The sequence below is a fragment of the Ceratotherium simum genome, chromosome 25 (genome assembly GCF_057802395.1).
Source record: "Ceratotherium simum simum isolate JZ-2026a chromosome 25, ASM5780239v1, whole genome shotgun sequence".
NCBI classification, from domain to species: domain Eukaryota; kingdom Metazoa; phylum Chordata; class Mammalia; order Perissodactyla; family Rhinocerotidae; genus Ceratotherium; species Ceratotherium simum.
Window position 1 is genome coordinate 35,585,617 of NC_141924.1, and position 15,710 is coordinate 35,601,326.

At 34.0% G+C, this 15,710-nt stretch overlaps 1 protein-coding gene across 1 annotated transcript in view; it reads right to left on the bottom strand.

The window, feature by feature from the left end:
* LRRIQ1 (leucine rich repeats and IQ motif containing 1) overlaps positions 1–15,710 on the bottom strand; it is a 208,314-nt gene that overhangs the window by 26,646 nt on the left and 165,958 nt on the right. The window contains exons 24-25 of the mRNA XM_014788515.2: positions 7,733–7,865; positions 5,005–5,065 (exon numbers count right to left, since the gene is read on the bottom strand). Of these exons, the coding sequence (XP_014644001.2) occupies positions 5,005–5,065; positions 7,733–7,865 (194 nt within the window). The remainder of the gene's footprint in view (positions 1–5,004; positions 5,066–7,732; positions 7,866–15,710) is intronic.

Consider the following 15,710-nt stretch of genomic DNA (forward strand, 5'->3'; position numbering starts at 1 on the left):
TGAGACTAGCATGTGAATGGGCAGACTGAGTTCACCAGATTGCCTTCCCCAATGTGGGTGGGCATCATCTAATCCATTGAGGGCCTGAATAGAACAAAAAGGTAGAGGAAGGGAGAATTCACTCTCTCTGCTTGACTGATGGAACTGTCTTTTCCTGTCTTAAGACTGGCACTTATATGATTGGCACTACTGGTTCTCAGGCCTTCAGACTCAGACTGGAACTAACCACCAGGCTCTCCTGGGGCTCTAGCTTGCAGACAGCAGATCATGAGATAGCCTTCATAATTTAATAAGCCAATTCCTTATAATAGATAATATATAATTCTTTATAATAAATAAATAAATCTATAAAATCTCTCTCTATATATATATACATAAAATAAGTCTCTTTATATATATAAATCTCTAGATAGATTTTCTAGATAGATAGATAGACCAGAGGGGGCCAATGGTGTAAGTTCCAGTCTGAGCCTGAAATCAAGTAGTATGAGTCATCTTACTGTTCTTTTTCAAGATTGCATTGGCTATTCTAGGTCCTGTACACACACACACACACACACACACATATATATTTATATAAAATATGAGAGATATATATCATATGGGTACTGTTTCTCTGGTGAACTCTGATTAATATAACTACCAAGAGTTCCTTTGTGCCTCCCTCCAGTAATTCGTCCTCAGAAGCAACTACTATTCTGATTTCTTTCACCATTGGCTAGGTTAGTTTTCTCTGTTCTTGATCTTAATATAAATAAAATCATACAGTATGTACTCTTTTGTGTCTGGCTTCTTTCACTCACTATATTGTTTTTGATATTCAGCCATATTGCTGTGTGCAATGTTTGATAGTTATCATTGTAGGAGACTTGCACATCTTATTGTTAACATTTTTCCTTAAATATTTTACATTTTTTACATTGTGGTGAATGGAAGGTTTTTAAATTAAATTTTTCTAAAGTTTGTTGCTAATATACAGAATCATATATATATATATTTCCTCCAAGAATGGGATTGAAGAGTAACAGGGGCCTACAAAGACCTACCTTAAGAAACACTGACAGATTTCTTTCCAGAATGACTGTACCAGCTTCTACTCTCACCAGCCATCCATCAGTGTTTCCACATTGTTAACAGCACTTTGCCTTACCCAATTTTCTAATTTATGCCATTCTGATGAGTATAGTCATGCAACTTCTTAGTTTTAATTTTTATTCCTCTGGTCATACAACTGAGCATCTTTTCATATATGCATTAAGCATCACCGCTGTGAACTATGTTCTATTGTCTATGTATATATTCTTTTTCTATTGCATTGATATTTTTTTCGTTGAGTCACCTGACTTTATATCGTTCATTTGCAGGAGTTCTTTTTATATTTAGATGTTGAGCTATTGTTAGTTTTAGATGCTGAAAATAGTTTGTCCATCTCTGAAATCTGTCTGTTAACCTTTTCTATAAAGTCCTTCACAGGAAGGAATATTTAACTTAACACAATCAAGTCAATCAATATTTTTTGCCATATAATTTGTACTATTTGTATCTTTTTAAAGAAATCTTTCTTCACTGCTAAGTTGCAAAGATATTCTTATAATTTTATTTGATCATATAGTTTCATAGCTTTACCTTTCACATTTGAGTCTTTAAACCTTCTGAATGCCATTTGACTATTGTAAAAGTGGTATCTGGTCTATATATAGCTCTAATTTTTTTCTCAATGCTAGTATACTGACTTCTACTTACCAAACAATCTGACCTTTCCCACCTTTATCACATATCACATTTGAATATAGTCATAGGTCTATTCCTGAACTCACTGTACATATCCACTGGTCTATTTATCCCTGCCTGCACCAGCACCCCAAATTATTTTAGTTTTGAACTAAGTCTTTATACCTTGTGACACAAGTTGCTCTTCTTTTTCGAAGTTGATTTATATAATCTTGAGTTTTTGTTTATCAATACATATTTTAGAATGAGATTTTTCAGATTCCTAATAAAGCAGCTGCAATTTTGGTTGGAATTGCTTTTAATTTATAGATTTACTTGGGGACAATTGAAACATTTTATATGCTAAGTTGTTGCATCCATGAACAATTTCCTGAGTATAGTGGATATTATCATATTCCACTCAGATCACTTTTAACAAATGAGTCAGATTCCTCCAGCTGCTGAGAAAGTTGAAGCCTGGTGGCTCTCAGCTGAAGCCCTCTCTGGAAACTGTCTTTAGCTGAAGAGAGTTGCCTTGCCCAAGTCACACCCTCTCCTGTGGAGATGCATGAGAGTTAAGCCTGGTCCTCTTGACTCAAGCTGGGACAACTCAAAGAGTCTTCCCACCGCCAGAGCTCCCTTCCTCTGCTGCAACTCTATTGCAGTTCACCTTCTTCCTCTTCTCAATCCTGCTTCTTTCATCCCTCAAAGGAGTTGTTCCTGAAAGCCTTCCCCAATAAATGCCCTGTACTCAAATATCAGAATCTCAGAGTATGTTTCCTGGGGAACCCGAACCATGACTGTCTTCTGCAGGAAAATCCTGGAGTTTGGGGGGATAAGTTTAATCAACAATACAATTGTTTAGATGTTTGACATGCTGTCTGATATATATCTGGAAGTAAGTAAAATGATATTTTGTTTCCATTTTTCTCATTCCCATTTGTCATACAATATGCTTTGATCTTGTTTGGAAGACAGAGATGTTATTTATTAGCTTCCTCAAAACTCAGCATTTGAATGTTTGATTATGTCTTATTCTGTCCTCACTCTTCAAGGTTAAGGTAGAATATTCTGGATGATATTTATATTTATGCCTATTATTAAGAAATTTCTGAGGGCCGGCCGAGTGGCCTAGTGGTTAAGTTTGGTGAGCTCCGCTTTGGCAGCCCAGGTTTGGTTCCCTGGGCACGGACCTACAACCCTTGTCAGCCATGCTGTGGTGGCGACCCACATACAAAATAGAGGAAGACTGGCCACAGATGTTAGCTCAGGGAGAATATTCCTCAAGCAAAATGAGGAAAATTGGCAACAGATGTTAGCTCAGGGTCAATCTTCCTCAGGAGAAAAAAAAAAAAATTTCTCCATTGTCTTTTGATATGCATTATTTCTGATATGATGTTAGCTGTCAATCTAATTATCATTCCTTTGTAGATAGTTTTTCAATTCACTAATTCTCTCTTTATGATGTCCAGTCCAGAGTTTATTTCAACGATAATATTTTTTATTTGCAGAATTTATAATAGCCTCATTTGCATATCCATCTGTCCTCTAATTAAAATCTGATCACTTTGGTTCCATAATTTTCTGTCCTTTTATTATGGGTGTTATTCCTGTGTCTTTGAGGATCTTATAGTAGCAGCAGTTGCAGCTTTTTTTTCTTTTTTCTAATTTTCCTCTTAGTTATGGCCTGATCCCAATTGTGCAATTATCTACCTCTACTTCCCCAGCACAAGTAGGGTGCCTTCATTCCCCAACACTCTGCAAGATTTCTACTCTGGTCCTTCAATTAGCCCAGTATCCTTTTGGCATAAGTCCTTGATCCCTTCCCCTGTGTCTACTCACAAACACACACAAAATCTGAGTGTTTTTGTTCTACTACAATTTATGTTGTTTTTGTGTTCAGCTGTACCTCTTTAACATGAAAAAAGCATTTATTATTGCTATGTATTTGTCATATATTTTATGTAGTGTAATGTAGTGGGATATGAAAGAAGAGAATTAATATCAGAGCATTAATCTCATAGAATCATTTTGATTAGTAATCTACCCAATCTATTTCTATTCATTTTTAGAAGTATAATAGTAATTAAATATAATATCACTTCCTTTTTCCTGGTATTCCTGAACACTTTTATACTCTCCATTCTTGCTCCAAAGTTGCCACTCAACAATCTGTACGAAAGTGTTAATCAGTAATATATATGTTGTTAATAGCCTGAAGTACCAATTTTCCCAGGGTAATCTACATGCCACTCTGCCAGAGGGATCTCTATTAAAATGCAAGGAAATATTTGCTGGGTGATTATTTCAAATCTGTGCATAGATTCCATAAATATTTTCATCAACACATTAATGTTAGCTATTGCCCTCATTTCGTTCCTCTCTCAGGAAAACTCCTTGAATGAGTTGTTCATGAGAATAATGAATATAACTGCTCTGAATACCATGATACTAGTTTCCAACAGAAAGTACATTATCTTTTTATACTAAATTCTACATGGTAAGCTAAATTATAATTAGTTTTCTTGGTGAATGTGGAATCTGAGAAAGGAGTATTAGTTGGTTGTTATAAATGGAAGGTGTCATAAAGTTAGGGTCACCTCCTACATCCATTTTCACCTGCCAAGGAGGCCACACACTTTTGTCATTAGTTAAGGTACTCTCTTCTCTCGAAATTTCTGGAAACACACAGAAAATTTCATGTTTTGTGGGCTCCATTTCTCTAGACTCCATATTGGCCATTCTCTTTCTGTTAACGTAGTCTTCCTTCTAATAGCACATAGCACTACTGACTTGAGCAATGCACAACAGTTATGTTGTCTAGAGTGTACAATCTGGTTACCATGTTTAGAACTTGGTTGTTCTTAAAGCTCCAATAATTTACACCTTATTACTTAAAGTGGCTGAGTTCACAATTACTTGTTAATTTTTGTCTGTTTTTGACTTGTGAGAGTACTTTCCCTCAAGTATCCTACTCTTTTAAAATACTCAAGAAAATAATTTCATTATGCAATTTCCTGTCCAGAGTAATTTTGTTTTAAATATGGTAGCATGCTAATATTTTAAAATCTGCCATATAGAATTAATATTTTAAAATAATATCATATTTTAAAGTTATATTACAAGTCAAGAAAACATGTTATTATTTTAATACATAGTACTTTGAGATTACCCCAAATAGATACAGTTGTGACATTTTCATAATTTATACTTATTATGGCCATATTTTAAAGTATCATTTATTGAGTACAGATGTCTACAACATTTTTCTGTAACTTTAAACACATTTCTTACCACAAGCTGAACTCTTCCACCATTAAGTACATCTGGGTCTAACTCAGGCAAGAAGTGATTGCTGCATAGTGACAAAAATAGAAAGCATATTATTATATAAATGTAGAGGAAGACTATGAAAGAAATGCCCAATAAAAAGCTTGAGAGAAATCAATAATTTACAAAATGAAAATAATAGTTTTCCTAAATTAGGTTACATGCAAAGATATATACAAATTTACATCTTTCCATAGTCATTTTAAAATTCAATTTGACATAAAATTTAAATTTCTAAATAACACTTTAATGCCATACTTCTTTGCCAAACATAAATACATACCAAGAGCAAAAGTTTGAAAGTACCAATAATGATAGCTAATAAATTATAAAAAATATAAATATTTTATTTACATTTACTTATATGTCTTGTCTTATAAGAAAGGCAAAGCTTCCCATTTTTAAAATAGCTCTAGTGTGTTTAATGCATTAAATACTAAAAACTAATATTCACAATTAACTTATGTTTAAAACTAGAACACTGACATTTGGCTTTTTAAGAACTCTTGAAATGTTCTTGAAAACAATTTTTCTTAAAATATTACTATCTATTCCTTTATATATTATATTTTCAAAAGAGAAAATCCATGAACAATTGCCTATTACATCATATGTTGAAATGTACATCATTTAGAAGTGAGGGATATTGCTAAATATTTAAGCATATCTAAAATACATCCTGAAACGTTTTACTTATATTTTTCACATTATGTATACTAATGCTTTTAAATTTCTGAACCAGACCTCTTATATCTGGTTACTATAGATGGTAAGCTATGGGTTATATTATATTTGTTTATAGTTCCAAGAATGTCATCTTATGAATTATGCTAAATTGATTAAAACCAACATAAAAGAAATTGTGCTTGCATTAATTAGAAGATAGTAAAATAAAAAAATTCTCAAATGTTGATTGCTTTATTCCTACTTTCTTTGCTCACAATAAAATAGGACACAGATTACAAAATGTTATATTAATTTTACTTTCAGTCTTAACTTTTTTTCAATATTTTTAAAAGAATTACATAAATAGAAGTGACTACATGTGAAAGTTTCAATTCATATATATTGTTTAAAAAAGGTTTCATTTTTTACACATTTTAACTTGTTGCTAAATTAAATTTTAACCCTCATAATTGTAGGATTTTGTTTGTTTGTAACTCATTTAAATAGTTATTACTCACAATGCCTGGAAACATTTCCAAAGTGTCATCTACATTTATTTATTTATTTTTGTGAGGGAGATCAGCCCTGAGCTAACATCCATGCTCATCCTCCTCTTTTTGCTGAGGAAGATCGGCTCTGAGCTAACATCTATTGCCAATCCTCCTCCTTTTTTCTCCCCAAAGCCCCAACTGTATGTCACAGTTGCACATCCTTCTAGTTGCTGTATGTGGGACGTGGCCTCAGCATGGCCGGAGAAGCAGTGCCTCGGTGCGGGCCTGGGATCCGAACCCAGGCCGCCAGCAGCAGAGCGCGCGCACTTAACCGCTAAGCCACGGGGCCGGCCCTAGTGTCATCTACACTTAGATTCAATATCAGTTTATATATTTAATAAGTGCTTATATGAGCACTTCTGTTTTTTTACTGTTTTGTGGATATATGTATCTAAAATTAAAATATTGAAAATTTTTGTCAAAAATATTATCTTCGGACTTTTATTTCCTTAAAATTTTGGTTCAGTGGTTATGTACATACATGCTTTATATTACCTTGTTATGGGCTGAATTTTGTTCTCTCAAAATTCATGTGTTGAAGTCTTAACCCTCAATACTTCAGAATGTGACTATATTTGGAGATAGGGCCTTGAAAGAGTAAAGTGAAATGAGGTCGTATGGGTGGGCCCTAATCCAATATGACTGGTGTCCTTGTAAAAAGAGGAGATTAGAACATAGACAACACAGATGGAGGGATGATCACGTGAGGGAGGACACAGTGAGAAGGTGACCACCTGCAAGCTAAGGAGAGAGACCTCCAAAGAAACCAGACTTGCTAACTCCTTGATTTTGGACTTGTAGCTTCCAGAACTCTGAGAAAATAAATTTCTGCTGTTTAAGCCAACCAATCTGTGGTATTTTGTTATGGCAGCCCTAGCAAACTAATACATATGCTAATGTGATAAAAATTAATTGATTACTTATTAGGTTCAAGGCACCTTGTTTGTTGCTAAGGGATATAAACATTTGATATCCTCAACCTTGTAAGCTCACCTCTCTCCTGTGAGATAGATAGATAAGATCTCACTATAAAGGAGAGGAAACTGAAATATTAAGACATCACTGAAAATTAGTTACATGACTAGTAAAGTGACAGCGTCAGGGTTGAGTTATAATTTTAACTGCCAAATATAAATGATAACAAAAATAACACAAAATAAAATATAACTTCCAATACATATGATATTTATAAACAGTTAATGGATACCATGTATTTTACTTTTAAAGTAGAATCATTTACGTGGTTCATCTGTTGATCTTAAGCATTACAAAGATAGAGTTCTCAAACATTTTAGGGTGAAAAATATAAAGAGTGATTAAGTCTATCCTATATAAGAGGCCTTTTTATAACCTGGTAATGTGGTGTATTGGCCTTTAGCTATAAAGTCATGTTTGTTTTAGCACAATTAACCTAGGTTTCACTTTCCAAGAGGTGTTTACAATATAAAAATCTAATTTAAAGGAACTGATCTCACCATTTCATATTTCTGGAACTAGTTGTTTCATGAACCCCAACCTGTGTGTGGAGCCATTGGTATGTATATTCTTTACTCCTTGCTAATTTTTCATTTGCAGTGGTATCCTTGTAGATAAATTGCTCTTCCTTCCCTGGGAAAGAAATATGGAATATTTATTTGTTATGTAAAGAGATAAGATTTTGGCCAAGCAGTTCAGTCTAGGCCAATAATTTTATCATAAGGAAGAAAAAAGAAAAGACTAATTCATGGGAGAAAAATAATCTGTAAGAAAAATAATGTCAGGCATTTACAGATTAAGTATTTTTCCTGTTTGAGTTTCAAACCCACCTATTTTGAAAAATAAAGGAAATGTTTTAATGTAACCAACATTTTATAAGGCTTGTTTTTTAGTTTTTAAATTAGAAAATTCAAAGAATTATTTTTGGTAGACAATAGAATTCTAGTATAAAAAGAATATCTGTCCATTCTTATGTCTTTTCAGGCTTATTTTAAAGTCTAATTGTTCTTATACTAGGCTTATCCATATGTAGAATTTATAAATTATATTGAGGGTATTTGAAACAGAGTTTTTATTTTATAGAAAGCTAAGCTTGATTTGTGTAAGCTAATACAACATTTTAAGATAGAAATATAATTTATATCAGGTTTAGAGAATCTGTGGTTATGCCAGAGCAGCTATTTCAAAGATGGAGGGGAGAAGCATAACAATGAAGCTGGGTAAGGAAAATACGCAAGAGGAGAAATTATGCAAAGTAAGAATGCAAGGTAACAAGTATAAAAGAAAATAAAAGAGTAAATAAAAAGAAAAATCCAATCCTTACATTGAAATGCAAAATTTACTATATATATGTTTGTGTCTTTTTTTTAAATTTGCAGACATTGCTGCTACGTCAATGCCGTGCATTTCAGAGCTGTACTGAGGGCCTGTTGCTTTAGAGCCTTCCTCCATGGACTTGATCTTTAGACCGCTTCTTTTTTGGGGCCCTCACCATGTTTAGGGACTTGTTAGCTCTGTAGGCTTGATTGACAGTACACCAGACAAAGGTCTCTCTTGAAAACTAACTCAATGGTAATCAAACTCACAACAATTCTATAACTTAAAACATGACATTTAAAATGTCAATTTATTACTTTGAGTATTCTTTCACTATAGATCATAGAAAGTCACTTTATATTTGCAAACTGTTTGGAAAACAAATGAAGCATGGTGCAAACCCTATTTTGAATGCTTGGTGCATGTGCACACACACACTTACACATGTACACACAAGCTTTTAACATTTCTCATTCTGAATATGTTAAGGATGATACATCTAACATTTCTTTTCTTTTCCTTAAAAATTGCTGTAGTAATTAGTGAAATGACACCAATTTTCAATCCAAAGAGATATTGGAGCCAGTTGTCAGGAAAGCTACAAGTCAGGATGTTTATTTCTCTAAACTCTATGTTACTTAGCAGAGTTTACTTCCTGTTACTTCTCATGCCACTTTATGTTTCTAAAACAGCCACATTTCTCGTATCCTGAGCTTAAGCCAACACTTTCATAGTTGCTATATTGGAAGGACAATTACTTCACATAAGAGGAGGGGTGACTATTGAATCCATCAGCAGACACCATTTTGATAAATGGCCTTATGGGTGTACAGAAACTATGAAAGAGACTCAAATAAAGGGAAGATCTGGCATTGTCACACCCAGTTACTGCACAGAATTGTCTCTTCTCTAGCAGAATCAGCCTTTTATCTGCCTTTCTTCATTGACCAGACCAGATCTTGGACCAGTAAGTGAAGTGACAGAAAATAGTAAGGACTCAGGGATCAAGATCATCAACTGAGCCCACAGCTGGAACCTTACCTCCTCTTGATATGTAGAGAATCCTTCTGTTACAAGTGTACTTTTTTAGCTAAAAATAAAAATTATCTCTGTCTTTCTGTTCTTAAAAATAGTGACATATACTTGCAATAGTCATTTTTTAAAGTTCTTATTTTTGGAAAGTTCTCCTCAACTCTAAACAACATTCCATAAACCCTAAGTGGTTTTACATCAGAACTCTGCCAAGGTTCTAAACAAAAATCCTTGAGGAAAGATGACAAATTTCACCGTAAGGGTCCAATTCATATTAACCATTTAACCCTAAGGCACAGATTGGTAGATTGGCATGAGCTCAGTGTAAGAAACAGAACAAGCACAGTGATGCAGTTGGCTGGATGTACTCAAAGAGATTGCAATTCAAATACTGGAGGAAGTGATTCTGTTTTGGCTAAACCATTTCAGGATCCCTCCTGTCACTGAGAAGAAGAAAGTAAGATTTACTCTTTGAAGCTTGCAGAAGTCCTGCTTTTAGCATCTTGGGTAGGAAGAATAATGGTGACCTAAATTACTCAACGGATGCTTATCAGTGTCTAGTCCAGCTACCAAATAAATCCTTCCTTTCAGTTTTAGAACAAGCATCATTCTGCTCATAGAAAGCGAAATCCTTTACTTACTGTCTTTTCCTACTTCTCTGGGTCTTGATTCATTAATTTCTTGTATTATCAACCTAAGAAAAAAGGTTTTTATTTGATTCCTGTTGTCCCCTAGTTACTACTGTCTATATATGCTCTCTGATTTCAAAACACAAATTTGAGTAATTTTATTTAAACAAATTGTTAAACTTTTTTATCATTAAAATAATACATTCTCATCATAGACAATTTAACAAATACAGAAAAGTAAAAAGTAAAAGAAAAGAAAATCCACAAAAATCTCACTATCTAAAGACAACCACTGGATAACATTTTTAAGGCATTTCCTTATAGTTCTTTTTTCATAGATTTATTTTGTTTTATTTTTTGTTTACATACAATTGTATGTATTCTATACATCCTACTGTTCAGGTGGTACTATAATAAATGCATTCTATGTAATGGAAATCTCATCTTAAACAAAATCTTAGTGGTTATGTACTATGATGTACCAACTTCTTACATGACAGGTTTTTAAGTATCCCATTTAATTAATCCATTTTCTCAGGTGGAATTAGAGATAACATGTCTAAAACTATAAGTATTTTGAGGAACTTGATATAATCTATACTGTCAAATTATTTTAAAACCTTTCACCAATTTACCACATAATATATGAGGTTGCTCATTTCACTGAGTCCCTGGTCAACACTGGCATATTAAGTATTTTAAAGCTGGTGATAATTTGACAAAAATATGTATAATATGGTCTTACTTTATATGTCTTTACTGCTAGTGAGATTGAACGTTATTCCATATGATTATTTATTAATTATACGTCATATTGTATAAAATATCTTTCTTGTTCTCCCCACTTATCTGCTGGGTCCTAGTATTTCCGTTTTTGTTTTCAACTGGCCATTCATACTCCTTTTTCTGGTATCACTGGTGCAAATATCTTCTCCTGCCCAGGGTTTGACTTTAGTTTCTTCTCTACTTTCAAAAGCATCAACTTTGTTTTTCTCTAGGCATGCAAATTTATCTATTTGCTAAATATCTTCTAAAGTACAAGCCATTTCCCCCTCACAATGTATGGGTTTGCGTCTCTCAATTCAATAAACTCATATGAAATGAGATATAAGATTTCAGGGACAAATTCTATACTCTTCTAATATTTTGTCTTTCACACCAAAAGATATTGGTTAATAAAATTCTTTTAAGAGAAGTCTACTCTCTGTCTCTATTTTTTCACTTTCCATTCCCTCCTTAATTTGTTGCAATCTGATTTTGTCAAATTGAAAATGTCCTTACTAAGAAGGCCTTAAACTGTCTTATCTAACAAACACATTTATTCCTTATCTTCACTGACCTCTCTGCTGAATTCAGCTACACAGGCCATTTCTTTTGTCTTAAAAATCTCTTCTCGGCAGAACTTTGGAACACCAGAGTTCATGTGCTCTCTCTCAGGCTCTTTAATAGATTCTTTTAGACTTTGGTACTCCTCATTCTACAAGTATTTAGGAGCCCCACCCCCATCTATGCCTGGCACTGTGCTGGCTTCCAATAATAGTTAACTAGATAGACATTGTTTATTACCTCATGGGGCTAGTAGCCTAGAGGACTGGATACCTAAAGGGCTAATATCATCAACTTCTTCCTACTCCTGTTCTAATATCCAGCTGAACTTCAGAATCACAACTGTTTTTACCATCGTCATCCTACTAAGACTGTTTTTCCCCCTGAATTCCCAAGTCACTTAGACCAGATATTCTGGAGTTAACCTCGGCTGCTCCTTCCTTAAGTACTAACATCTAATCAGAAACTAGGTCTAGCCCACCTGCTGGATATCTCACTAATATCTGGCTTCTCCTTTCTATCCCCACTGCCCTCATATGAACAGGAGTGAGCAGGCTTGTGTATGGTGACATAAGTGCAAAGGTACGTTTTCTACCCGTCACAATAGAAGAGGCACCCCTCCTCCTAAGCCCAATGCCCTCAACTGTGCTCTGAATCCCAATCCTTCCATATAATCTAGGATCTCTTGCCATCAATATTTTTTTCTGTATTTCCAATACCTCTCAAACACAGCTTTTTACCTACTCCTCTAGCTACTCTTCTCTCTCTCCTTCCCTAATTAGATAAACTTCTTAAAATAATAGAGAAAGCCCAGTCTCCACTGACTTATTGCCATTCATGCTTCAGCCCACTGCAGTGTGGCTTCCTCCCCACATCATTTCACTGGAACTGTCTGCACTGAGATCACTAATATTGCCAAATCTTTGGGACTTTTCGAAGTTCTCATCTTACTGACTCCTCTGTAATATTATACACTATTGTCCACTCCTTCCTTCTTAAAAGGTTTATTTCCTCTGGATTTTGTTTCTTTCCACTCTCCTTGTTTTTCTCTGACCTTTTGTCTAAACCCTACTCTCCTTCAAGGCTCCTCTTCCCTTGTCATTTCTTCCAATCTCAGCATTCTTCTTTGGGGTTCTATCCTGGCTCCATCTTATTCTTAGGCTATTCTCTTCCTGTATGAGGATATTCATTCAAGTTCTTCAATCACTTCCTCATCTCCCTCTGAAACATGTATCCATCCAAAGCCTCTCCATTTAAGTATCCCACAGATAATTTAAACCAAGTATGTAAAAAAGCTTAACTCATGTATTATCCCACCTTTTCCAAGTTCCTATAATGCTACCACCATCGTCAATGGACTACTCAGAAACCAGAGTGTTGTACTGAACCAACATTCTTCCTCACCCTCCAACTGCATAATTTACCCCCTAAATTCTTTTCAATCTGTCAAATCTCCTGTATTTCCATTGCCACTATTTTAATTTAGGCTACCATCATCTCTTCTGAATTACTGTAACAGCCTTCTCACTAGTCTTTTTGCTTTTGGTCTTGCTCTCAAGTATATATCTCCATAACTGCAGATGGTTTCACGAAAGTAAAAATCTAATTATGCTATTTCATAGGTTAAACTTCTGGTTCTCCACTGCCTTTGGATAATGTTCAAAATTTTTTGGATAGCATACTGGCCTTGAATATACTTTTGGATACATCCGTTAGGTTCCTGACTCCATCACCCAGATATATTATAATTACTAAAAATGGTCTTTTTTGCCTATAGACCCATAAGGTCTTGGTATTATCTACTTTACCAGTGGTGTTCTTGCTTCAGGTCTTCAGGTCTCAGTTTAGAAATTACATTCTTTGGGGTAAGCCCCTGATCTTCCAAAACTGCATTCCTTATTCAAATTAGGTTAGAGATGTCCTCCAAAGGATCCTATAGAGACCCCATGATAGCATTTATTACATCATATTTACTCTCCTATTCATGTGCCTGTTTCACCTACTAGGATACAAGCATTTTAAGTGGTACGTAGTAGGACGGTGCTCAACAAATATTGGTGAAATAAAGGAATAATTTTCATAGCTGATTAATACTTTCCCAGTGCCCTGAGAAATGCAGAACTGGAATTTAGATTTTTAGCATATAGATGAACCTGTGCATTGTGGAGAATAACACATATTTAAACATTATTAATTATTATAAAAGAAATTTCAGCTCTGAAAGTTAGAATTAGACTGGGATAAAAATTGACAACTAAACGTAGCAATTAAAAAACAAAACAAACAAAAAACCACTCCATCATATAAGGCTACTTTATAAAATGCCTATAATGTACACAATCCTAGAGGAAAGTAGTCCAGCTTTAAGAAGTTTACTAAAAGGAATGAAGTCTTTTTTTAAATTAATGGAAATATTATTCTTTTCTTCATAAAAAGCAAAATAAGTGTTCACTAAACCCATACGCTTCAAATAAATCAGTTTTCTAAATTTTTAGTATAGCATAATATCTTATATACAGGGAGATTAAGATTCAATTATCATTTGGGGCACACAAAAAGAAGGTAATTATTTATATTTTTAATACATATGGCAATTTTCCCATGACTATTTTCTTTTCCCTTAATGGCCTTCCTCAGTAATATAATAAAACACTCTTGGTTTCATGGATGGAGATGAGTTCATTTCTTTACCAAAAGCTTTTGGAGGACATGGTTGCGAGCTGAGCAAAATGCTTCATGTGATGGAAATATTTTGGGGAACTTTGATAAATGGCTGGTTCTATGTATCTTATGCCGGAAATACTAAAAATACGATTTACATTATAAAGCATAAGTGGCCTTTACGTGTTTATTAAAAGAAGTTATTGCATCATACCTCACAAATAAAGCACAAATAAAATTGGGAGTTTGGCATAAATGTTACACTAACAGAATTTTAAATTCATTAACATCTGTGTAAATACTTGTCAATAGGCTGTTTATGGCATCTTCCCTAACCAACCCAATCTGTTGTTGGAAAGTTGACAGCACTGGCATGAAACCAACAACCCTCTAAGAGCCATTTGTGTGTGACAAGCAACATCCCTATTCTTTTAAAATATATTTAAATATATATGTAATTGATCACTGAGGAAAAATGACTTCATGAATAAAGAAGAGGATTGTTGGTGAAAAAGTTTAAACAGAAATTTTGGGAATCAAGCCAAAGCTGTATGTAAGGGTCAAAGGCTAACTGCAGTACTAATCACTCCTTTACATATTTCACTATATTTTATGGCAGAGAGGGCAAAAAAATAAAAATACTAGAATGAAAAATACTTGCTAGTTTCTGACATTTGCATTAATTTTCAAAATTTGTCTGTTTAGGTGGCTGGGTAGTACATAAAGTGTATGAATGACCTCTACGATAGTAAAGAAAAATAAGTTACTAAATCATATCTTTTAAAATATATGGATTTTGCAGATACAATTTTCGATATTATGGAATTGCTATATTTAAGTGAATCCCTACAGAATAACCAGAAACATCCCTTTATAAAGTGGATGTAGTTGTGCTTATTAACCTATTATAGTAAGTGTTCTGTATAATTCTACCTGAAAGGATAGGTTTTGCATTGTTCAGTTGAGCTGTGTCTCCTCATTAATATCCTTATAGTGGAGTACCAAATACTACATAAAGTGTGGTTCTCAGTTTCTTCTGTGAGAGCCGCATAACTCAAGAAAATTGCAGTTTATTAAAGTCAAATCGATATGAACATATAATGTGTCACCACGTTTGCTGTTAACCAGGGATGGGACTAGGGTAAGGCAAGTTGGACAAATAAGATACTTGCTTTAGGCACTAAATTTAAGGAGGTGACAAAAAACTCAGTAATCAAGATAAATAATATTTTAATATAATATTTTAAAATAAAAATTAATGCGAAATCCATGATGAACAAAATATCCAAGTTTTAAATGATAAGATCAGTAACAGCACTGTGCCATGCTCTACTGGAGCCTGACGTAAAAGGAAACATTAGTAATACTGGGCCTTCTCTGCCATCATATTGGCAGATTTATCCATTTCTAAGTAATACTAATATAAACGTCAACAGGATATAGTTTTTAGAACTACCCAGTAGCCATTGTTTAAGATTGCTTTCTATTGTTTCCTATCAATCTGGCACACCAC